Below are 25,522 nucleotides of genomic sequence, written 5' to 3' on the forward strand. Positions count from 1 at the left end.
GGCAGTTCGGGAAACTGGTGGGCGCCGGAGAGGCCCGGCGTGCGCGTGCGCGTGGAGTCCGAGCCGCGGGAGGAGGCGGGAGCTGAGGAGGCGGCCGAGGGGGCGGGTCGCGTCTGCCGCCACGTCCGCAGCCAGAGGCCGCCGCCGCAGTCAACGGAGTCTTCTGCTCCACAGCTTAAGGAGGCGCCTCCGGAGCCCGCAGCCAGCCGGGGCTGTGCCCGCCGCTCAGGCCGCCTCAGCTCTTCTTGGTTCTGCACGCTCCCTGCGCCCGGCCCCGGGCCCGGCGGCGGCCCCCGACCCCGGCGGTAAGTCGGGCTGGGACGGCGGGGGGCGCTGTCCCGGCTTCCTGCCCCCCTCTCGGTCGCCTTCCTCCGTTAGCTCTCCTGCACCTCACCGCCCTCCTCTCCGGGCCTGGCTGCCGCGAGTGGGGCCTTGGGGAGCATTGAGCAGGAAAGGGGGAGGGGCTGGGTGATGTTGGGGGACGATGGAGGTTCGCTGGCGGAGTGTCCCCCTTCACCTGTCCCTGACTGCTCCGCGGGGTTTTGAGATTGGGGACTCCCCTTGGAAGCCCCCGCCTGACTTCCCAGCTCCTTGGGTGTTATGCTGGGAGAATGGGGGAGTCGTGAGCCTGGGAGAGGAGGGGGAGGCAGCGGGGCGGAGGGGTGCCGGCTCCCCGCCCCACTGACTCCTGACCTGTTGATTACCTCTCTGGGGATCGGGCACACAAGCCTTGGCCCCAGTGACATTCCCAGGGCTCTTCCCAGGTAGGAAAGCTCGTAGCCCCACGCCTAACCTCAGCCTGAAAGTGTGGCATTGGCTGAGGCGCTGGCTGCGCCAGGGGGTGACTGGGGACCGCAGGAGCACCCATCGGTGCCATCACTGCCACCCGAGTCTAAATTGAAACCCTGCCTGCTAAACACACGCTGCCTCGCGACTGGTCCCCAGGCTTCCCCTTCCAATCAGATCCCCTCTCCTAAGCAGATCGCCTCTTCTATGTAAGAAGACAGAAATTCTGGAATCCTAGGGGAGTGGGGGTGCGCTGGGTGTACAGCGAGGAGCTGAGGGAGGTGCTGAGCTCAGCCCTAGCCACGGCTCCTCCAGGGTCATTTTCTGCCTCTCCTGCCACGTCACTCCCTCTGCTAAAGGAAAAAAAAAAAAAAAGAGACTTGCTAGTACCTAAAGGGATCAGTGTGGGGAGAAGGGGCCGCCGGGAAAGGTTTACAAATACCTAGAGAAAGGAAAATTCTTACTTGATCTGTTACACCCTTGTGAACACCGTGCTAATTCCAAATGAAAATATTTACGATATGCTAATATTTGCTATATGCTATCGTTTAGCCCTTAAAACTTCAACTGGTGTGGGTATTCTAAAGGACTCCAGAGGAATATTGACACTTCAACAGGTACATGTCAGTGTGTGTCCATACCTGTGTTTTTAAAGAAAGAGGAGTGTAACTTTTAATAAGCCTATATGCATCCTGTTTTGATTTTTTTTACACTTTCATTTTAGTCGTTACAATGTACCAGAAACCACATTCAGTAAAAAACTGTCTACATGTAGGTGCATCCTTAGTGTTAGATTTTTTTTAACTACAGAAAAAAATTTACCTTTCTTTGTTTCAGTTACTGAGTATTTGTTGTTTTGCTACTTCCTGGATAGTTCACTGGGATACATAAACACCTTCAGAGTAGGGCCTTTACATGCTGTTTCAGGCTGAAACCTGAGTACCTAATACAAAGTCTGACACATAGTAGGCACTCGAAGAGCTGTTGAGCTAATGAGGTAATAACTTAGTGAAGATGGCTGATGTACTAGTTATCTGATTTGATAGTGTACTGTATTCCTGCTTAATGTTTCATTTAAGGGCAACACTTAAAAATTGCCATTTTGATACTGTCGGCTGTTACTTGTCGCTAGGTAATCACAAGTTTTAGTGGCAGGTTATTTTTTTCTTCCCTGCCAGATTCAGTGCATTTCTTGTAGTGGATTTGCTGTTGATTTAATAGGCAAGACCCATCATTAAAAGCAGCCTGTTCAGGATAGTTAACTAGAGGAGTCTAAAAACAGTAAGCTGGTGTTTCACTATACACTGCTTGTTGGTATATGTGTGTTAAAACTTTGTATAAATATATATTTGAAACTCCTTGTAGTTATTTGGCAAAGAACTTGCCCTCACATGGGAGTGAGGATGTGGCAAAGTTCCTATATATAGAATATTTAGCAGAATTTAGCTAATTTATTTATAGTCTTTTTCTTATAGGGAAATTAGCACTTACTGTTTAACAACAGGGTTTTGAAGCGGCATTGAAGGTAAATTGTTGTACACTGTATTTTGTGGTAGGCTTTATACAACTTGTTAGTGCTGTTTAGCTTCCTTTGGTACACGGAGGGTGTTCAGCCACAGGCAAATATATGTACTATTTTCAGACTTTGTTTTCATTATTAATGCAAACTTTACATATATGTAAAGTGGTACAGATATCCACAAACAACATTAATTCATCTGTTTTCCTTTAAAAAGAAAGCTTCCTAAGAGGCATTTATTTACTCATTTCTATCACTGGAAAAAATTATCCTTTAGGGAATAGTGTTATTAATCCTTGCTCAATATATGTGCCAGCTGCTATAACTATGATACTACTGTATTGCACAAGTCCTTCACATTTCAATTTCTTAAAAAAGCACACACACAGTTTTAAGTATAGTTTGTTCATGTGCCAGGACCAAATGGTAAACTGGTTTATGTCCATAAATTATTTGTTCTGCCCTAAAGGCTGTTTTGTTTTTGCCTTCCTTAGAAAAGTACATTTTAAAAATAGAAACTTGTTTGCATTATGAATTCCTAGAGAACAAATTTTTGTTTTTGAATGAAACTAAATTGATAAGTGCAGGGAAAGTGTATCCAAACTGGATTGTAAACTCTGGTTGAGAGTAGTCCTGTGTGTCGTTAATCACACTGAAATCTGAAGTGCCTAACAGCATGCCTGACACAGCTGGGACTCAAGTATATGTTGAAGTAATGACTCAATGAGTTTAGGGCAGATAGTTTACATAGAATTTAGTAATTCTGTTTAATGGTAACATTTAGAAATTGTCATTTTGACACTTTTACAGTAAGTTGTTACTTGTCTCCATGTGTATACCTTTAAATGTTACTAGATTATTTACCTTTCGTAATTTTAGGAGATTAGGGGTTTGTCTTCACAATTCCCAATTTAACAGCCCCCCTACGGCCCCCCGTAATGATGATAATGAACAGGATGATAATGTACAAAGTGCTTCTCTTTAGTGATAAAGTGATAATGTCCACAGAGGTAATACCACTAAACGTGTGACACATACATATGCAGAGGTTGGGAATGGTTTATGTGAGTAAAAAGCACAGTAGCATAGTTAGTTAAGGATTTTAGCAAAAACACCTTTTTAAGGTAATTTGGTGTCTTATGACTAAATTGGGAATTAAAAAAAATATATTCTAAATATGGCTTTTATAATTTTTATTACCCTAAAAATTCCGAGGAATTTTAATACTGCATACTTGCTGTTAATACCAGTGATATACAAGAATCTCTCTCTCTCTCTCTCTCTCTCTCTCTCTCTCTCACACACACACACACACACACACACACACACACACACACACAGAGAGAGAGAGAGAGAGAGAGAGAGAGAGAGAGAGAGAGAGAGAGAGAGTGAGTCTGTGGCCCCTTAGGATTTTCAGAGCCCTCTGATAGCAAGTTCCTCCGCTCTAGGGAGCCAGGCTTCTGGCCTGGCAGGACTCCAGATTTTCTATTTTATCGTTTATTGATAATCCTGTTGGTAACTTTAGCTAACGATATTAAATGTTACCTTAGTGTTTCTGTATAATAGTATGTAGATTCCTACATTTCAAACACTTCTACCGAACATACTCCCAACTTAAGAGCAAAGTCACGGGGGAGGTGGGGATGTGGTAGGGTTGGCGAGAGAAAGCTGGTAAATCTGACTATACCCTGAATAAGCTCCAGGCTAGAATGAAATTTCTTGAAAGTCTAGTAATCTTTAAAAATTCCCAAGCACTTTTAACTTTTTAATTAGCATATATTTAAAAACAAAATAGTATTTCAAATTGCTGTGCATTACAATGCATGCATCTTGTCTCTACTGTGGTTCTTGAAGCCCCTGACATACCATTGTCTAATCTTAAAGATGTACATTTGAAAAGCATGATTCTAGATTAAAGTGTTTTGTTTTTCTTTAAACCAAAAAGTTGGACCATATATTGGTATGCATTTTTCTTGTGATGCTTAAAATTAATGTGGATACAGATGATATTTTTATCCCACTAATTCCGTAAATACTTTGTGTCACTTTATAGCAAAAACATGTACTTACAAAATGGTACGAATATAAGTAAGATACTCAAATTGCAGACCAGGGAAAAGAGCAATAAGAGTAGAAGTCTCGAGGAGGTGTGGAGTTGGGGGAGGGGGGAATGGGACACAGGAACTTACCTAGTTGAGCAGGAATTTTAGCTTTAAGTGTCCTGGAAGCCAAAGGAAAAGGGAGATATCACATCTTTGTACCTTTATTCAGAAAAGTACACAGATCTCAAAGAGAAGAAAACATGCTAAGTATTTTGGGGAAACAAAAAGTTTTAAAAATACCTCTAAAGAAATTTATTCTGTAGAGTTCCATGCCAAAGCTGGTGATGTAGTTAGTGGGTAATTCCTTAACAGTGTGCTACAGTTAATGTAGTGATAGCGTGCAGAAGGCTGTTAGTCAGGGTTTCCTTCCCAAGGACATAACCAGAAATACTACTCAGTGATGTCGTTTTCCTCGTCAGCTTTTCGTGATTCAAGTACATTGTTTTTCAGATGGTTCACTTGGATTTGAGGATGAAAACCTAGAATAACTAGGTAGATAAAATGTATAATCTTAAAAAATATCCTTTATGTATATCACCGATTCCCAGGACTTAAAAATATTTACAAAAACAATACCTGTTTATGGTAGAAAATTAAAATATAGATGTTGAATATAAATTTCTCTCTACATAGAAATACTATGTAGACCTCCTCCATATGTGTGTGTGTGTGTGTGTGTGTGATATTTTCCTCACAGTGGCAGTCTATCAATGCTCTGGTATACTTCCTTCCAGTCTCTTTATGTGCATTTTTTAAAAAGTTCGATCAATGATAGATGCCTTTTATATTCTCTAAATGTAACATTAGCATTTCCCAATAGTATCTGATCTCCATAAATTATTTTGTGTCTGCATTGTTTGTGAATTTAGCTTCTAAATTCATCTCTTGCCTTCCACGAGGCTGTACTTATTTACTATTCATTTTCAGATACTGTATATTGTTTTTATTGGCTTCTCTTTCACCTTTTGATATGAGCAGTCCAGTTATCAGTGTACTTCTCTCAGCACTCTTTTCCTTGATCGTATCACCCACCCCCCGCAGCTTCAGCTATCACTTCAAACCACTCTCAGGGTCTCAGCTCTAACTCAGACTTCATGCTGAGTTTGAAGCCCCTTAAATCCAATTGCTTGCTAAACCTCTGGATGCCCTGAAGGCATCTCAAATACAGCTGTTCAAAAACAAGTCCTTTCATTGTACCTATAGTCAACAACAATGTATGGTACAGTTACTGTTAGAGGGTGGATCTTATGTTGTGTTCTTACCACAATAAAATAAAATTTTGAAAGTCCATTTTATCTCAGAAATAAATGGTTCTCCTCACCTGTCGCATGTCTTCATCATCATCTCTATTTAGTTGCTCTCACTAGAAATTTTACATCCTATGCTCTTTTATCTCACATTAATACTCAAAGTTATGTTCTACTTCATACAGAAGCAAAAAAAATGCAAGTACTTGAGTGTCCCTGTATCAGGAACTGATTGTGGCTCTGGGGATGGAACAGGGAACACACCTGACAAGCCTCTCTCTCATGGAGCTTACATTCTAATTGGGAGAGACACAAAATGAACAGATACATGTATCGAGTGACAGTAAGCACCATGAAGAACATAGAGCAGGGCTAGGTGGTGGTAAGGGAGAGGAATGGGAGGGTGCGTATCTATTATAAGGCGGTCAGGGAGGACCTTTGATGAGGGGTATTTGCATGAAGACCTGAAGGAAGGAAGGAAGGAAGGAAGCCACGTATATGTTTTGGGGAAGAGCCTTTCAGGAGAGAGTAAGGGAGTTCCCATGTTCTAGATTGGAGCAACTCGCAAGAGGCAGAATGGCAGGAAATGGTATAGTAGGAGTGTTAGATGTCAGGCCTCAGAGGTGAAGAGATGGACTCTGGATTTTATTCTAGAAAAACAGGCAGCAGTAGAAGGGTTTTAAGCAAAGTATGACATGGCTAGACTGACAGGCCTAGCCTCCCGAGGGTGGAGGCTCAGAGGCCAGCTAAGAGTTTTGTAGTCCAGGTAAGAGATGATGATGGCTTAACCGATGGTGGTAGCAGCAGAGGTGGTGGGAAGTCCTATGCTGGATTTATTTATGCAACAATATACCAGTGATTAGGTGGGAACGCTAAAAAAGAGGACATCAAGGGTAACTTCTAAGTTTTTGGCCCAAACATTCATTTAGACAGGAAAAACTGGCAAGTTCAGACTGTTATTCCATCTCACTGGACTACTAAATTAGCCACTTACTGTATGTGATCTCTCTTGTCCTATCTGTTTTGTTTCAGGTAGTTTCTTAAGCACAGGTCTGACAGTGTTACTCTGCTCGTGGCTCCTCACTGCCTTCCCACAGGAGGGTACAGTCAGTCCACAGAATTTGGATGAATTTGCACATATCTTTTATGCTATCATAGTATGAAGCAATTCTAATCTTAAATGGTGGCCTTTTTCTTTTTTAAATCCCAAGATAGATCTATATGGAAAAATTAAGAACATTTTAAAAAGGGATTCTGTATTTGGAGGAAAAGCCTTAGTAGGGATTTGTGGGATATATACAGAAAGGCAGTTTTGAAATGTATGCTATTACTATCACACAGGTTTTTAAACTCCTGCTAAAATATGTAAGATGTAAAATGTATATTTAATTTCCCCGTATTTCCATACAGGGTATGGTAGCCTCTGTTGATTGGTGATCGGGCAGGTGATCTGGATTTGTATGTGTATGATACGCAGATACTGGGATCGCAGTGACGAACAAGCTAGACAGAGTGACTCTCCTAGGAATGAGTCCAGCTCCAAAATCGTTATTCCTTAAGAAGGCACACATATATTCTGCCAAAAATTTCTGTATGCTTTGTTTTGAATTTGTTAGATAGTATTTTCACCTTAGAGTAAGGGCTAGAATATCTTTAGTTTCTATTTTGTATTTCCTGAACAACACAGATCTATGAAGTTGTCTGTCCTTAGCCACACAGCTTATGGTCAAGTTGGGATTCAGACTCAGGCTCTCTCATCCCAGAACCTTAAACACAGTGCTCTATAATCCCTGTGATCTTACTATGATGATAAATTAAAGAAATTCAAATATGAGTGGAAACAAATCTAACATTCTGGTTTAAGGGAGTTTTAAAATTGAGGCAAGTCAGTCAAGAACTCCTCCCAGTAATGCATCATATGATATTCTTTCGTTTTGGTGTTTGTCAGAGATTACATGTCTTTACTATCACTTTAAATCTCAGTGTCTGTGGGATGATGTGCTGAGTTTACAAACCAGACCAGCATAAGGTTAGGTGTTCTTGATAAGTGGCCCGAGTCACTACAGCAACTAAAAGATACTTCTTTAAGCACTTGATGTGCTGCTGGACTCTGGGGTACAGTGAAGTCCTATCTTACACAGAATAGGTTTTAAAGGCATTGCAAGTTGGATTACATAAAGTTAAAATTACCTTTGAAAAATCCCACTTCTTAAAACCACTAACTACCTCTACCACCCTCATTTACCACCAACATTTTTTTGCCTTAATGACTGGATTATAGAAGGAAAGAAGGAATTTTTATCTGATCATCTGGTGCTTTAAAGCATTAGGAATAATTAAGGAAAGGGAAACTTCCCCGATTTCCTTTGACCACGTAAACCACTGTTCTGAAACATGCTGCAGTATGTATCAACCTTGAAAACATTATGCTAAGTCTCCTAAATAGATCTTTCTGCCTGTTCTTGCTCTCCTGCTGCATGTTCTCCCCACAACAGCCAGAATTTTCTTTTTAAAGTATAAATCAGAACATATCACCACTCTCTGTTCGGTGCCTTCCACTGGCTCTCCATCTCACTCATTATAGAAGGAAATGCAGACCTCACTCTCTGACGTCGTCTCCTGCTGTCCTCTGCCATACTTTTCTGGCTGTTCTTTGACTTATTTCACTTAGCACAACGCCCTCAAGGTTCATCCATGTTGTCGTAAGTGGCAGGATTTCACAGTATCCTTTTAATCTCTCTAGTATATACACAGATACAATAATTTAGGCTCCATGGTTTTATGACTAGGAAATACATAATTGACTGCTGGGACCATAACCCTTGTTTTCTGGCCAAGCAAGAAAACTTTTAGAGCAGTCTTGACTTGTTTTCATCTTTACTTACTCAAGTGACTCTAAAAGCAGATATTTGAGCCCAGTCAGTGTGGCTCAGTGGTTGAGCATCGACTCAGGAACCAGGAGGTCACCGTTCTATTCCCTGTCAGGGCACATGCCCGGTTTTGGGCCCCATCCCTAGTAGGGGGCGTGCACGAGGCAGCCAATCAATGATTCTCTCATCATTGATGTTTCTCTCTCTCTCCCCCTCTCCCTTCCTCTCTCTGAAATCAATAAAAAAGCAAATATTTTAAAATAGTAAAGGAAATTAGGAAAAAGAAAGTTTTACTATGTTTTCTTAATCCCAGCAGAGCTTTATTTCATTAGGCTCTTTTACTTCTTATACTTAGAAGTAATCATAGTACATATATTTTTTTCATAGTAGATTTTAGATTCTTTTGCTACCTATTCATAAGAGCTCTAAAAACAATAAAAAAGTAATCAGAATCCAACTTAGTAGTTCAGACTGATGGTATCATCTCTCTACAAGGATGTCATGTTTTTAAGAAAATTTTCAGACAGAACATATTTTAGTCATAGTACAGGTTTTTCTCTGATTCTGTTGTGAAATAAGTTACAGTTAAGTGAGCCAGTATTCTGTAAGAGGAAGCACTTAAAATTTTTGTCTGCTAACCCCCACCTTCCAACTTTCTTTCATCATCTTTAAGTTGAAGCAACAGTAACAACATATATAAGTTTGTAGTATACTATGCCTGCCATTCTTTGGTTGGTGTTTAAGGTTTATTGTCCAGCCCAGCCAGGCATGGCTCAGCGGTTGAGTGTTGACCTAGGATCCAGGCGATTGGGGTTCGACTCCTGGTCGGGGCACATGCCCGGGTTGCAGGCTCGATCCCCAGTTGGGGGCATGCAGGAGGCAGCCGATCAATGATGACTCTCTCATCATTGATGTTTCTCTCTCTCTCTCTCCCTCTCTTTTCCTCTTTCTGAAAATAATAAAAAAAAGGTAAAAAAAAAGATTTATTGTCCACTAATATAATTAAAAGTACATTTTAAACACAACGAGAGAAACAAGAACTCTTGTGATAGGTGTTTAAAAATGTTTATCTGAATAAAGCTGGTTAAGTCTTAATTGAGCATGTGATAAGCAGCCACCTCACATGTTTAGGTTAAAATGAAATGTGTGTGTGGTTTTTTTTAGATCATGAATCAGGCAGATAAAAATCAACAAGACATCCCATCTTACCTTAGTGACGAACCACCAGAAGGTAAGTATGCATCTGTAACACTAAGAATGGAAAAAAATATCCTATTGAATCCAAGTACTGATTGTTTTTATTAAATTTAAAGTAATTAAGCTGTTTACCTGGCCAGTAAATATGTTCCAAAAATAATTGCCAATAAACCTTTTTAGCTTCTAAAAGAAAACACTGACATTGGTGAATGGGGACATAATGTAACTGTTTTATTATCCTTTCATTTGTAAAGAGTGGGTGGGATGCAGAGGAAAGGTGGACTGTGTTTAGTGTTGATACTGAGCATACAAAAACTCAAGAGGCACTTGCAATTTGTTGTTAACCTCCTATCATTTCATTATGTTATAATTGGTAGCTCTCTCTTCTGTATTATACGTGGCCCTAGGGTCTGCTTAATTTAAATGCTCTTTTAGTTTGAAAACTGTTATGTTATGAATCATTTTACTCCTACCTTTACTTCAGAAGTCCTTGGAAACACTAACTGTATAGCTAAATGTCTCGACTATATGCATTTTCTTATGGTTTTGGTGTAGAATATTATTACACTTAATTCAAATAGTGATCTCCTTGGACAACTGCATGTTTGTCCAGGGCAGTCATCATAGGTAAGAAAGAATCAAATTGGAGCATAAAGGATGAAGTGACAGACCAGACAGACTGAAGTAGCACACAGACGAGGGTGTCTCTGGGAAGAGGCTAGGGCTGAACTACTGGCCCCAGGTATTGTATTTTGTTCCCAGTTCTGTTACCCACTGTCCGGAACTTTCTTCCTATATTTATGTTGGTAGAAAGAAATGAAATCGCTAGGAAAATAAACAAAGTGAAAAGTTCATACTTAGGCCTAGAGAGGATGGAGGTAACTTACCTTTAGCTTAGTGTAGTGGAGAAATAGCCTAGAAAATTACTAGCTCACCCGTTTTCTTTGCTTTACTTTTTAGGACTAGAACCCTGAGTTTTGAAAAGAACATAGAACTCGATGAAAAAGTTAATAAGGACTTTGTGAGAAAGTCACCAGGAAAGAGATAAAGGCTCTCCAGGAGCATGGCTGTCAAGGAAAACAGGCCTCAGGAATGGCTGTGCCTGGCAACCTGCTGAACAAAAGTTGTCTGCAGGGTAGATAATTATATGGTGGTAATTAAGAACACATTGTAATTAAAGAGATCACCAATAATATCTGACTTGAGAAAAATTCAACTATAAATGAAAAATTAAAAATCATTTTTAAAGAAAAATTGTTATTAAATGCTTGTGCACCAAATGTAGCCTAGCAGCATGATCCTACATGAGGTGTTCAGTGTGAAGCAGTTTATCTTCAAATCAGGATTTTCCCCCTTTCCTAGTGTTACTGACCTTGACCTTGATTACAGAAGAACCACCAATTAGTTGTTTCCATCATAATTTTATAATGAATGCAGTAGTTCCCCCTTATCCACAGGGGATACATTCAAAGACCCCCAGTGGATCCCTGAAACCTTGGATGGTACTGAACTTTCTAAATATTATGTTCTTTTCCTATGCATATATGCCTATGATAAAGCTTACTTTATAAGTCAGAAAGGCAAAAAGATTAACAAGAATAACTAATAATAAAATAGAATAATTACGACGATACACTGTAAAAGAAGTACTGTGAATGTGGTCTCCCGCTTACTGTACTGGACATTGGGATTATTCATCTCCTGGACGGGATGGAAGGGGACGGCTTGAGATTTCATCACATTACTCAGAAGGGTTTATTTCTGAAATTTATCATTTAATATTTTCAGACCATGGTTGACTGTGGGTAAACAAAACTGCTAAGTGAAACCATATAGATAAGGGGTGACTACGATATATTCAAATGCTTATCTATATTTTAAGCCTTTTATTTCAGCTATTTAAAAATGTATGTTAATTATGCTTATTACTCAAATAGTTTAAATTAAAAAATTGGTTTTTATAAATTTAGCCATTGCTGAACATGGAAATTTGTAGAGAGATTGACCTTCTCAAAACCACCTCCTGATTATAAGGAGGTCTTAGGTTACTTGATTTGTGCTGTTTTTGTAAAGACTTATATTTAACCATTTGTATTTTCTCATTAGGTTCAATGAAAGATCACCCACAGCAGCAACCAGGCATGTTGTCCCGTGTGACTGGCGGTATCTTCAGTGTTACAAAAGGAGCTGTTGGTGCCACCATCGGTGGTGTGGCTTGGATTGGTGGGAAGAGTCTGGAGGTGACCAAAACAGCTGTTACAACTGTGCCTTCCATGGGAATAGGGCTGGTGAAAGGGGGCGTTTCTGCTGTGGCTGGAGGTGTTACAGCTGTGGGGTCTGCTGTTGTAAACAAAGTGCCCTTAACAGGAAAGAAGAAAGACAAATCTGACTAAAACATGGAGATACACTTGCTCTCTACAGCATTATGATGCCAGTGGCATTGACTTGCTAAATTATGGACTACAACTAAGTCAACTGTTTTGGACGTTTATCTTCTTAAACTGCTGTGTTGAAAGTATTGATGACTGGCTTTTGTCTAAAAAGAAGAGACCAATACTAGCACAGTGTATGAAGGTTTCTCATACTGAAATTCCAGCTTTTTATCTGGTAAAATGTTACACTTATCAGTTGTAACTGAAGATATATTTGAATATTTACTATAAGTCTTTTAGTTTAACTAAAAATGTGAAAGTTGAATTTCGTGGATGATCTTTACAGTTCCATATGTATAATGTGCCAGGTAACTCATCTGTCCCTTAAAAAGGGAACCTTGAACTACATAAACTGTAATTTTGATGTGCCTAATAGTTTCAGATGTCTTAGTTTTTTTATAAAGATAGTTTATTAGGCCAAGAGGCATTCTTTTCTTATTTAAGCTGGTAAAAGTAGCAGGATTTAGAGAAATTTAAAAGGTAAAGGGTTTTATGATCCTGAGTGTTAACCATCTTTTGTTAGATATGCATTATATTTATTTAATCATTGATGCCTTACAGAAGTAAAACATCTTTCCTAATACCCTAAATATGTGCAGTTCTTAGAATTATATATGGATTCTCTTAAAAGTTGTTTGTGAAGTTAGATTTCCCTCTTTAAGAATCTCAGGAGTCGTGGGTAAAGGCATTTCTTGCTCTCAGCAGATAAGATAGTGCTTGACTTTTTGTTAACTGTCAGTAGTTATGACCAAACTGTATGCTTCAACATGGGTTCATGCTCCATCGTCAGCACACCTCACAGTGCCTAAGGAACATTTCTTTGCTAGTCAGAAGCTGTGTTGGAAGAGTTTCAGATTAAGGAGGAACAAATAAATAATTTTAAGTTTTTAAAAATTACCTAGAACATCCAAAATATAAAAAGAATTATTCACACCTATTTTATCTCCAGGATGGCTTAAATTATAAGCAGTACTTCTTTTTAAAAACATGGTAAAAGAACCACAAATACATGGGGGCTGACTTTTAAATTGAATGAAATGGGCTCCATGGATTAGTTTTGAATGTAAAACATATAAGTGCTTTCAATGGTGTAAAGGCTTTTAAAATATGTTATCTCACCATCCTTTAAAGCAGCTGTAGACTTTGTACCATTTTCAAAGTCAACTTCAGGCAGGGAATTGAAGTTTTTGACTGTGGATGGTATGTGTGCCATGTCTTAACATATCTCATCATGTCTCATTCATTCTCAAATAATCTGACTTAGCTGAAATTCATCTTTTTGTTTTTTGTTTCATAGACATTTTAAAAGTGGCATATGTATTTGGCATTCCTCTTAACTAAGGGTTATAATCCAAGCCTGAAAAAAACTTAGTTTTCTTTATACTTAAGTCTAGAAACTTGCCTGCATTTTTTTTTTTTTCCTTTTCCCCCTTGCAAGGGAGGGGAGGAAAGGTATGATGCTCTGGAGTAAAGTCAAATAGACTCCCTGAGAACTTAAAACAGATCACTCCCGCACCCAAGGCTTAAATGTTTGTAAAACAACAGTTTTGACATTAATAATGTGGATTAACAAATGGATAAGAACATAACTTTTAAAAGCTTTCATAAATACCAGCAGGAATTTTAAGCAAATCTATAAAGGTTCTTGAACCTTTCTACAGTATACAAAACTGAAAAGTCATTAAGGAGTTCATGAGAAATTAAATGGCATTTTATTTCATGCCACATTATTTAAGGTATACTTGTTAGTCTATCTGGTCAGATGTCATAATTAGCAAAGGTGTTTTTTTTTTAAAAAAAATCCAAAATTAATAGACGAACACAAATAATGATCTAAATAATAGTAAATAATAGTAGTGGAAAACTTGTTTCCTGCTATTGGAAAGAAATTATTGCTTCATTGCTAGTTTATATTTCTAATTTATCTTCTCTAGTCATAGGCTCTGCTGTGCTTTGTGCCTGAATTTCTAAATGACTTTAGTTCATTGTATGCTTGCATATTTATTTTTAACTTTGCTTGTCTTTAAAATTGCTTGAGGAAAATAAAATGGTTGTAATTAATTTCTGCTGCAGAAAAGCCACCTGATACATTTTATCTTACCGAGTTTGTTTTAAATTCTAAACTGTTATTTTGTTCAGGAGAGGCTTTTGCAGTGATAGCAGAGAACTGTACAAATGAACCGTTAGTTCTGGAGGTTCTTGTTGAAATGAACTTGCTATTTGATATGTATAGCTGTAACTTGAGTCTTTTTCAGTTTATTTTTGTAGATTAGCATTTGACCTGTTAAACAGTGCTAGTTCACTGCAAGAAACTAAGGTGGTTCTACATAACTGTAGGCATCTGTTATTCAGCTTGCCTTTTGAGTGGGTATTTGGCACAATGAGGATAAATGTGTGTGACCCACTGAATGACTGATCTAATAATGTTGATATTACGAGCCCTGCACTCAGTGAAAGAAGTGTCAGGTGAAAATAACTGATGGCTGAATTTTTTTGTATTAAAGGAATGGCAAAGGAATACATGAATCTGTTAATAAAGCACTATGATCTGCAAAATATGAAATGTTTTGTAAAGATCTAAGGAAATAAATGAAATTTTAAAACAGGATAATTTTTAAATCTTTAGTTACACAGCAGTTCAGAAAGTAGTGTTGCCAGTTTTTAAATTTTTTGACCTTAATGAAATGAGATTAAACATCTCTGAATATGTGTTTTGATGCCAACACATAATAATAATAATAATGAAATGCAAATATATTTTAAACAACTCTAATAAAGATTAAAAATGTAGATTTATAGGTTTTACCCCAACTTGCTGAATTTCTGCCCAGGGCTACAGTTTAACAACCTCTGCAGGTGAGTCCTATGCCCTCTGAAATTTGGGAACTGATGGAGAAGTTAAAAAGTAGTGAGCACTTCCCTCCGCCTTAAGTAGCTGTGGAACCAACTGAGACGTCTCACTGGGCAGAAGTGACTCAAATGGATGGGAACCAGTTGGAGGAAGGTAGAAAATGGATATATACTGGGCATCTACTTGCCCACCAGGTGCTGTCCACACATTATCTGATTTAATCACTATGAAGGAAGTATCTTTATTCTCTTTGTACAAATATGGAACAGACTAACATTCAAGTTAGTTGAATTTCTCATATCACTTTTGAATTAGTGTAAGTCACAACTTCTGCTTAGGTCCAGAGACAGAAATGGGGCCATCAGTAAGAAGTCCTTCATTCTGCTGTTGGCATTCAGTGCTGCCTGTGTGCTGTACTGACTAGGCTCTTTTTAAATTAATGGCCACAAAGCACACAGGGCCACTCAATTCTGCCAAACTTTCTTATATACCCTCTTGTACGTTCACTTTCCTACTCCTGAGATGACGATTTACCTCTTCCTTCCAACCCCCCTGCTATACGTACTCATCTCCCATTCTACTGTCCTTGTCGGACAGCAACTCTGCTGCCTCTCATACCACCCACTCCATCAACCTGCTCACACCTGCTCCCACACTCCTCCGACCGGGACTAGTATCTCGGCTCTCATCCAAAGCCTGCCCCCCTTCACTTTCTGGAGGAAATGAACCCTGCAGTTTTCCATCTCATCCATCTCTCTCGGGTCATACCCATCAGCATGTGAACAAGTCTTAGTATTTGCTTTCTTTAAAGAAAAATTTCTTGAAAAACTGCAGTTTCTTCCTCTTTATGTAGTCTTTCAACCCACTCCAGCTGCCTTCTTACCCTTTCAGGCCACCAGAATCACTCCTGACAGGGCCAACTAATGACTTCCTGTTTGCCAAATCCATAAGTCACTTGTCTGTTATCTTGGTTGGCACCTCCTGGCATTCAATCTTACTGACCATGCCCTCTTCCCTTGGCAGACTTCTTCCTCTGGTCCACCTTTCCAGGACTGGCCAGCCACTACTACAAATCTGTACTTTGTTTTGGAGTAAGCTCATTGGAAGTCATAGCTTTACATTTCATAGATATGCAGATGACCCCTGGATATCCATTTCCAGTCCTGACTTCTCACAACTCCAGGCTTTGCCATTTGTCTCTTTGACATCTCTGCTCAGATATCTAGTAGACATCTCAAAATTGAGCACCACATAATTATGTCAGGACAATAAGCATAAACTAGTTTCTCCAAGGGTTTCCCATCACACTGAGAATGAGACTCTGCTCTAGATGGACCTGTAATGCTCATTTGACCCTGCGACACTCTCCTGTACCTCAACCGTGCCCACCATTCTTTTTCTTGAACAAACATTCCCATGTGACTGGGGGAGTAACTAACCTTGTGTATGCCTGAGTCTCCTTATCTGCAGACCAGTAAACAATGGTACCGAACTCCTACGGTTGCAAAGCACACTGTGCCTGGCTCTTGGTGCTGCATAGAGATTTCTTTTACTCTCCTAACTAAGGAACTGAACAGATTTGGATAGTGAGAGTTACTTGCATTTGCTCAATGAAGACAAGGCCTGCTTCTTCATAATATTTTCCTTAAGAAAAGGCCATGTACACATAGTGCAAAGATGTTTGAATATCAGAGTCAACTGTTGGGCTGTGTATTTGTTACAAAGTTCAAGCTGCACAGCTGAAAGTGGGCCAGGCCAGTCTTTATCTGGGTAATGTTTATCTTGGAACAAGATTTAGAAACAGAAATGTGAAATGCTACTAAACTCAGTACCAACCATCACACACTATTTTCCCTTTTATAAGCGGACCTGAATTTTCACAAAGTTCTTAAAAATGCTCCATTTACTTCAAATGTATATAAATTACATCATCTCAAATTTAAGGAATTTTAGAGAAGCTTTCATAAAAATCTCTAAATTTGTTGGTACTCACTCTTTTGGCAGGTCAGGGAGGGGTAACTTTCCTCATGCCAACTCATAAGCAATCCTTTTTCTATTCACGAGGTTTGAAAAGAAGTCGGATCATAGTAAATCTGGGCGGTGACTTGGCAGCTGAATGGCCTAAGCTTCAGTTTCCTCATCTGGAAAATGGGGAAAGTAATGAATGCACTTAAAAGCATTTCATGGGAGAAAAATGGTCAATTTTAAACAAGTTGGCCATACATGTAAACTCCAATTGTTCTTTTTGGACGAGTAATACTTGGTTCTGAAAGACATTGATTTATTCTAACCAGGAGATAAAGTCAGCTTTCTCTAAAAAATGTATTAGAAATTTGCTGGTGTTTCACTTAACACTAAGCTACAGAATTCAGCCCCCAGTCGTGATGTTTCAGAGCTGGTGGGGAAGAAGGCTGGGTCTGCATCCCAGATGAAATGTGCTCTATGAATTAAAAAATGTATCCATACACTAAATTAAGGGGGTGCACTTGTCAGTTTCTTAGAAATGATTCACTTATGTATCACAATAATGCGCCCTTTAATAGTACAGGATTTAAAAAAAAAAAACTTAAGGTCAAAAATCATCAACTTTATTTAAAACAAATGCAATTTATATTTTAAAATAGAGCATGAGTTGGAGATTACTTACTTAGAGGTAATTTACACTACAACTCGGGCTACGTAGGTTCTTAAAATTACTGGTGCCTAGAAACTGCCTGAATCACGAGTCTTTGCTATTCAGCCTCCCTCTGCATGGCCAGCAGCAGCAGCAGCAGCCAGCGAGTTACTCATCAACATGTAATGGTGCCACGGGGTTAAATAATGGCCTTCCTTTTTTGGCCTGGATTTTGCCAAAGTTAGCCTCAAACTCTTTTTTCGTTCCGTTCAGATCTGCCAGATGTCCCTCCTTTACTCTGTAGCCTAAGGAACTCAGTTTCCTTATCCTGTACTGTACTATCTGCGGTGTTAATTCAAGAACCATGGGTGTCTCTCTAATCTGAGCTATGGAAACTCCTTCTTTCAACAGTCCCTGGATTCTCTCTTCCAAAACGGGAACAGAATAATATAAAAGGGCAGGACATTTCAAAACTAACTGCTTCAGATCATGGTCTGTGCATTTAAAGGCATTTTTAGAGAAGGAAATACTGTTCTGTATACTTCTTGGGCCAAGCTGAAAAAGAAACCCTTTCAGTTTGGACAGAAGTTGGAGAATCTCAGAGTCTGTGAAACCTTGCTCCTGGAGAAATGCCAGGGTTTCCTTTATAGCTGCAGAAGAATTTAACAAAATGAATGGGTTTTGGCTTAATAACTTGAGTAGCCACACTTTGATGTTGGCCTCGGAGCCACCTAAATTTAGGTAACTCTCCTGGAGAAGCCTTATCATGAGTTTGTTGTTCTCAACGGGATTACGAAAAATACTAGGTGCCGTTGTCAAAAATCTGCCAATGACCACATTTTTGAGCCCCAATTCTTGAAAGAACTGAATGTTCAGTTTCTGGTTCTCCTGGTCTTTAACAGTAAAGAAAGATTCTGGAAACTGTTCTATTAACTTGACTAGCTCGTCCTCATTTTTGCAGACCGACTGCCAGAGTTCTCTCTGGGTGTTAACAGCGGCTGGACTGCAGACAATGGCTTCTGGGCAGCGTTCTAGAAGCCTGGCTATGGCCGTCTCATCGGCACCTAGCTGCTGTAAGAGACTTGCAATTTCTTCGACATAGGTTTCATGCTCCAAAAGGACCCATCCTCTTACTCTGCGAACTTTCCTGACGTCCACTGAAAGTTTACAGAGCTTTTCCACTGTACTTTGATTTTCTTTGTTTGAATGATTACTTGTGGAATAGGTGACGCAGGCTAAAAAAGGCCTGTACTTGGGAGCTGACAGCATCTCTCTAGAACACCACAGCCTAAAAGGCTGGGATCTCATCAGCAACTTCAAGAACAAGCCCGCCATCCGCCTGCTAATCCCCACCGTCCGGGGCCACAGGATGTACTCAGGGTGCCTGGAAGAAAGAAAATACAGGTTTAACATAAGGGGTGTGGATGTGTAGAACACAAACACAAATCTGAGCTATAAGTAGTAAGCATGGAAATAATATGAATTTAAATTAGGAAAACTACTCGTGGAGTATTAAGTATATCCTCTTAAATGATTTATAAAATAATTACACTTCTCACAACTTAGACATCTTATACTTTATACATTGTCTATTTGAGCTTTGCAGCAACTTTGTGAAGTAGTTATTTCTATTTGACAGATCAATGGCAAGACCACAACAACTTCAAAGATTCACAGACTGCACGTTATTTTGACACAAATCCCCCCTCCTACAACGCTGATATGCTTCTCTTTATCATATCAGTGTAAGCTGATATATTACCTACCTACACACACAGGTTTTTTTGTTTTTATTTTTAACATTGTACATTTTCAAGTGATGTTTAGCTGAAGCAAATACTTATTACAAAAGGGGGGATGTCATCTCTAATTTTATATTTCAGAGTATATATTTTTGCTGAATAACTATTACCCAAAATAAGTCAGTTAATTTGTTTTATTTAAAATGAGTTAATAAATGTATGCTTGTTCTATGAGAATTATGGGAAAATTTTTAATAAATCCAGAATTAAAATAAGTCTTAGCCAGGTACATTTTTTAAAATAACAATTAAATTTACTGGGGTGACAACAGTTAATATGAACATACAGAACATACAGGTTTCAGATGTGGGTTTCTATGTTACAAGATCTGTATATTGCTCTGTGTGCCCACCACTCAAAGTCCTATCTTCTCCCATCAGTCTTAGCCAGGTACAATGAGAAACACTGTGTGACTGCCCCAGCAGGACCATGGGGGTGCATGTCAGTTGTGAAATGGGGACCACACGTTTACAACAGTGTAGCCAGCTGTCCGCAGTTCACAGCTTTACTTACCTAGAGAGGGCTATACTGCTCCTGACACATTGTAGCCTTTGGCACTATTTTCTCACATTCTGGTAAAAACATGCCTAGATTGTAGCTTTAACTTTTAGTACCTAAGAGTGAAATGTCTGGGCTCTACCACAAAAGTGTAGTACTGAGCTATTTGGCTAGTCAGCAGCCTTCTCTTAATATTTGTAGCTTTGAAGGAAAACTGAAAAAAAAAAAAAAAGAAAAAAAAAAAAGACCATTTCCAATCCCTGCCCTTAATAATGCCTTTGCCTATATGACAAGCACTCTCCACTTCCAAGCCTGTCCTAACTACTCAATGATTATTCTCTAAGGAAAAATAACAGGGAACAAATAGCTGTTAGTGCCGATTGTGTCCAAAATAATCGTAGGCATAGCTTCTGTTTTACTTCTAGTGGTTCAACCAGAGTTTTCTCAGATAATTTCTAATACCAGTTTCCTTCAAATAACTCAAATTGCCAAGATATAAATAATAAAGTGTTTTTTAAATTTCTGAGAAGACTAGGATTTTAACAGGAAGGAGGTACACATAATGAGGAAGGGCAGGGGCACATCTAGGTTGGAGCCCCACACCCCACTGTAGCGGGGCCCCACAAGCTTGGGTCTCACATCTGTACCACAAGCTGGAAGGAGTGCACTCTGCAGCCAAACTGCCCACACCCTGCCCTGGCTCTATTATGGGGTCATTTTGGAAAAGTTACTTAGGCTCAGATTAAACAAGTGAACAAATAGTAATTAGAACTCAGCCTCACAGTAAATGTTCAGTAAGTATTACTTAAAATAACAATAGCATCACCTGTAAAACAGAACAGCAGGTAAACCTTACAGGGATACTGCAAGAGTTAAAATGAATGTCAAGTACTTTGTACAGAGCCTGGTATGTAGTAAGTGCTTAATAAATGGTAGCCATTACTAGGAACCATCTGGAGCTAAAATTCTTGTAGTAATATGACTTTAAATTGTATTTTTAGACAGAAGTTCATTATTTACAGAGAATAACTGGAAATTGTGAAAATTGTATTTTAAATGCTTTTATAAGCAAAATAACTGCTTATAAAAATAATACAGTCTCACTACAGAGAATCTGCCAAATCTTTAAAGTGTATGGATGTGGAAAGTCTTTCACAACCCCATCACCTACAGACAGCTTCACATTCTGACATTAAGTCCAGTTTTTTCCTATGCTTCTTGCCCCCTATTATTATTTTTAAATACATAAATCTGCGTTATACATGAGAGTTAGGTTCTAAACTCAGCCTCTAAAGCGAAAATTGCAGAAACTCAAATTTTCTTTGAAAATTTCAAGCAGGCACCACACTGGATACCAACATACCATCTTCTGGGAAGTCCCGCGCAGCCAGGGTTCCTCCAGGCCTGGAACGGGTCCCAGTGTTTGGCTAAGTACCAGGTGAAGTCGCTGGCTTACTCTGGGAGTTATGTTATAAAAAATGACGGATCATTAAATATTAGAACCACACTGACCACGCATGACACCCTTGCCCAGCAGTGAGGCTAAGGGAAAAGCAGGCTGCCTCCCACTTCCTGTGCTCCAGGGCGAACTAGCACACGTTGGAGCGAGTTGTCTGGACAATTCAAATGTCTGGCTGGCTCTAGCTCACGCTCTCCCCGATGAACAAACACAGGTGACTACATCAGTGGAAAGTGCAAACGCCGTGGCTCCTCTACAATCAACACACATCATACAGGGGTGGGCAAAAGTAGGTTTACAATAATTAATTGATGATAATACAAGAATAAACTTGTGTACTCACAACTGTAAACCTACTTTTGCCTACCCCTGCATATATAATTTATTCTTTTATTTTATCCACTATATCTAACTTTGGCATCAAAAACTCTCTAAATATTTAAACTGAACACATGATACATGGGATGGCTATACTATAATTTTGCAATTTATTTCCTAATATTGAGCAGTTGGGCTATTTGTAATTCTTTGCTATATGCTGAGTGTCTGTCCACATTTCCTATCTGTTCCTTTAGGATAATTCCTAGAAGTCCTGAAGAGGAGCTGTGTGGAGTTCAGTTGTTAATTTACTATCTGGGAAAACTTTCTCAACGGACATTCGCACAAGCAGTACGAGTGAGTCTCTCATCAGTTATCACTGTGATATGTGAAAAAGAATACAACACGAATTTAATTTCCTTTTATTTTATTAGCGAAGCTGAGCTCTTAATAAATTATTCTGACCATCTGTGAATTTACTATTGCCTCTGTGAATTTACTATTCTTGCCGTCTGCCCTTTTTATCAGTGGCGTTAAGTAAACTCACAATGTCGTACAACCACTACCACTATTTCCAGACTTCTTAGTCACCCCAAGCACAAGCTTTGTACCCAGCTGAACAGTAATTTCACACTCCTTTCTCCATTCAGCCCCTGGTGGTTTCTATTCTGTCTCTATAAATGTGCCTGTTCTTGGTACTTCATATAAATGGAATCATACAGTATTTTTCCTGTTGTGTCTGGCTTATTTCACTCAGCATGTTTTCAAGGTTTGCACACAGTATAGCATGAGTCATCAAAAATAGATGAAGCCTCCTGTCCCCGTTATAGGCTCTCATGAAACCATGGATGGCTCCTCTGTGCCACTTGTCATGTGCTGTTTCTGTTTCACCCTCCATGAAGGCAGAGACTGGTCACTGTGGTCCAATGAATTGCTTCCCTACCCGTGACCTGGCTGACATTGGGGAGTCTATGGAGGCACTCCTAGTCAGGTGACATTTGTGTGTGTTTCTCCATAGCAACCAGCTCTTGATACTGTAGCACTATACTCCTATAAGTTTGTCATTCATTCAACCAGTAGTGTTTTGGCTTTAAGCACACAATGTGTCAGACATTATGCTAGCACTAGTTCTGCTAAAATGTTTCTTCCTACCTCTGGATCACAGACCCATCAGAGAACCTGATGAAAGCCACAGACTCTCTTTCAAAAAAAAAAAGAAGACCAATACTTACTTTGCAAAAAGATTTTAGCAGGATTCAAGCCCTGCAGCCCAACTATGAACAACCTGCAGGAGATTGCAAGCACCGGGAGGGCAGGGTCTGACTGCTCTTCTGCTTTATCCCTGTACCCAACAAAGAACTTGGTCAACAGAGGAATAAAATCAGTGTTTGTCAACTGAAACTGAATGAACAAACCACATTCATGAGGTTACTTACTCTAGTGGCTAAAACTGTGGCCTGCCTGGGCTTAATTCCTGGTCAGTTTGTATTTACTGTGACCTAAGGAAGTCATTTCACCTCTCTGTGCCTCAGTTTGAGCATCAGGAAAATGGGGGCACTACATGCTGGGTGATTGTGAAGATGAAATGAGTTAATATCATAAATCACAGAGTACTCAGAAAACTCATTAAATCATACAACCCATTTTAAAGATGAGAAAACAAATGAAGTAACAGGTAAAGTAACCTGTCAAAGGCTGCTCAGCTAATAAAGGGCAGCCCTTGTATTCAAACCCAACAGCTTGGCTCCAGAGTTCAGCCCTTAGCCCTGCGCCCTACACATAATGATGCTCTTGGTAAATATTTGTTAAAACACGCGAGCTATTCTCTGAAACTTCACGTCTTCTTAGACATTTCTGAGGAGTGAAATCCACTTCTGTAATATGCATAACTTTCATAATTAATACGGGTCCCTCTGGAACACCGGTAATTTCAACGAAGTTCCACTTCTATAACACGTACGAACTGCTGAGTTTCGATTAACCCCAATAAAAGCAAGGAAAAGCGAAGGCCCAAGGAAGGGAACCTTGGGGAGCGATGGAAAACCACACACCCATCGTGGGGGTCTCCGCTTTTCCCTAGAAACATCCGACCCGCGGCGCCCCGCGCCCGCGCAGGCCAGGCGGGCGGAGCGGGCCGGCGGGCAGGGCGTCCGCGTTCGCGGCGGCGGCCCTGGACCCCGCCTCTCCGCCGCTGCCCGGCGGGGAGCGACCCCCGGGGCGGAGAAAGGGCGAGACTCACCTGCAGGCCTCCGCTCCTGGCGAGGCATTGCGTCCCGGGCCGGCTCCGTCCCTCCGGCCTCATCCGCCGAGGCTCCCGTGGCCTGTCGCCTTTCCGAGGACTAGGAACGCGGCCCAAGCCCTCGAGCGCCTCGCGAATTTCCCTCAGCAGCGCCAATTAGGCCACCTGACCCTTTACCGGCAGCCAATCAGAGCATGGCAGACCCGCGAGCCCGGATGTACGCCCCCAGCGCAGCCAATCAGGGCGCGGCGCAGAGGCCACGTGACCCTCCTTACGCCCGAGAAGGAGCGAGGCCGGGCTGGGGCGGTAGCGGCGTGGGAATTAGCTTTCGGGGAGCTTCGCCCAGTTACTGGCGATTACTGCCTTTGGCATTTTCCCACTTTCCTTCCCAGCGCTGCAGAAAAGTTGGGAGTTTTAGTCATTTTGCCCCGTGGGGAATGTCACTAGCCCGTAAGAAAAGACGTAGAATTAACTCAGAAACCACTGTATCTTTAAGCTCGAGCCATTCAGAAGTCCCCAAATAATTCAATGAGTTCAAAGAACTAATTGACAAAAGAAATATTTTTAAAAGTCCCCAAATCTCTTCAGATCCTATGGAGCCTTCCTACTGCCCACGGTCCCAGCCTCCACCCCCCCCCCCCCCCCCAGCAGTCAGAGAAGGGGTCTGATTCATCTTTAAAAACCTCCCTCCTTCTGCTTTTAGGAGAAGGCAGGACCACCTTCTCCAAACTACTTGCCTTTTCTGTTAACTGCCGAGTGGCTGACATTCCAGTTATTCCTTGTGACGCCAACTTAATAAACTGATTTCTCCTGAACGCCAGGCTCAGTGCCTGTCCCATCTGCTCTCACACTGACCCATCCAGTCTATTTATGGGGCGCCTGCTGCGTCCGGCGCGGGGCGCACAATGCGAAGGCGGCTGCGGGGGACGAGACGGGGGCGGGGGGGGGGGGAGACAAGCACGGTTCCTGTTCTGGGGTTTACATTCCCGTGCAGGAGGAAGACGTTAACCGCGCAGCCGGAGTTAAATGTGTCCAAGGTGAGGATGCCCTGCCCCGCCAGCTGCGCCGTGGTCGCGCGGGGAGCTGGGTCAGGAGGCCGCGAGGCTCCCCAGCGCCCCCCGCACGCGGCGCGCAGCTCCAACAGCCTCAACACCCGCTCGGCGGCGCCTCTGCACCGCCCCTCCCGCCTCGCCAGTGAATTGACTTTCCATGAACAGTGCTCGGCACACGGTAGGGACTCAGGAAATGCTAACCAAATCTTTGAGTCTAGCCTTAGCACCCCATCTGTGTTCAACGGGCTTTGTTGAGAGGGACTAACATTTTCTACTTCAATTCCAGAGAGCAGCAGCAAAAATCCTGGCTCCTTGTCTCAAGATTGACTTTGATCTCCAGGATATTCTAGAACTAACTGCGTGGCTTCTGTACACTATAAGGCAGGGCAGTGCTTGTCCAGTAACCCTTTTCCAAGTTACCCTTACACAGAAACCTTATTATTTGTGGTTTTATTGAACTCTTTTCCCGAAAATACAGGGACTTGGGGTCCAGACTCACCAAAGTAGTTCACGTGCATTTAGGAAAAGGGAATTAG

General features: G+C 40.8%; 2 protein-coding genes across 8 annotated transcripts; one reads left to right on the top strand and one right to left on the bottom strand.

Annotated features, from left to right (window-relative positions):
• The first annotated feature begins 155 nt into the window (after positions 1 to 155).
• On the top strand, positions 156 to 14,943 carry TMEM263 (transmembrane protein 263). 3 transcript variants are annotated; one of them, XM_016223195.2, is made up of 3 exons: positions 156 to 305; positions 9,689 to 9,755; positions 11,828 to 14,943. In XM_016223195.2, the coding sequence occupies exons 2-3, from the start codon at positions 9,692 to 9,694 to the stop codon at positions 12,112 to 12,114; spliced, it is 351 nt and encodes a 116-aa protein (XP_016078681.1). In that variant the 5' UTR covers positions 156 to 305; positions 9,689 to 9,691; the 3' UTR covers positions 12,115 to 14,943. The 3 variants fall into 3 exon arrangements, with proteins under 3 accessions (XP_016078681.1, XP_016078680.1, XP_016078682.1); XM_016223194.2 differs by lacking the exon at positions 156 to 305 and adding an exon at positions 1,196 to 1,403; XM_016223196.2 differs by lacking the exon at positions 156 to 305 and having other exon boundaries at positions 9,685 to 10,463.
• On the bottom strand, positions 3,690 to 24,054 carry MTERF2 (mitochondrial transcription termination factor 2). 5 transcript variants are annotated; one of them, XM_016223190.2, is made up of 5 exons: positions 23,935 to 24,054; positions 22,928 to 23,037; positions 21,282 to 21,375; positions 16,998 to 19,002; positions 11,687 to 12,080 (listed from the first exon to the last, which is right to left on the bottom strand). In XM_016223190.2, the coding sequence occupies exon 4, from the start codon at positions 18,951 to 18,953 to the stop codon at positions 17,787 to 17,789; it is 1,167 nt and encodes a 388-aa protein (XP_016078676.2). In that variant the 5' UTR covers positions 18,954 to 19,002; positions 21,282 to 21,375; positions 22,928 to 23,037; positions 23,935 to 24,054; the 3' UTR covers positions 11,687 to 12,080; positions 16,998 to 17,786. The 5 variants fall into 5 exon arrangements, with proteins under 5 accessions (XP_087671004.1, XP_087671005.1, XP_016078676.2 ...); XM_016223193.2 differs by lacking the exons at positions 21,282 to 21,375; positions 22,928 to 23,037; XM_087814878.1 differs by lacking the exons at positions 11,687 to 12,080; positions 21,282 to 21,375; positions 22,928 to 23,037; positions 23,935 to 24,054 and adding an exon at positions 3,690 to 4,895 and having other exon boundaries at positions 16,998 to 21,272.
• Positions 24,055 to 25,522: the final 1,468 nt, after the last annotated feature.

This window comes from Miniopterus natalensis, chromosome 2, assembly GCF_054644295.1.
Source record: "Miniopterus natalensis isolate mMinNat1 chromosome 2, mMinNat1.hap1, whole genome shotgun sequence".
NCBI classification, from domain to species: domain Eukaryota; kingdom Metazoa; phylum Chordata; class Mammalia; order Chiroptera; family Miniopteridae; genus Miniopterus; species Miniopterus natalensis.

What these genes read in the sequence shown, in the direction of transcription:
- TMEM263 (XM_016223194.2), top strand. Translation starts at nt 1,308, where the DNA reads ATGCTAATATTTGCTATATGCTATCGTTTAGCCCTTAAAACTTCAACT. An exon ending in GAATATTGACACTTCAACAG is followed by an intron (nt 1,404 to 9,688) that starts GTACATGTCAGT and finishes GGTTTTTTTTAG; the next exon opens with ATCATGAATCAGGCAGATAA. An exon ending in TAGTGACGAACCACCAGAAG is followed by an intron (nt 9,756 to 11,827) that starts GTAAGTATGCAT and finishes TTTTCTCATTAG; the next exon opens with GTTCAATGAAAGATCACCCA.
- MTERF2 (XM_087814878.1), bottom strand. Translation starts at nt 19,031, where the DNA reads ATGTTAAACCTGTATTTTCTTTCTTCCAGGCACCCTGAGTACATCCTG.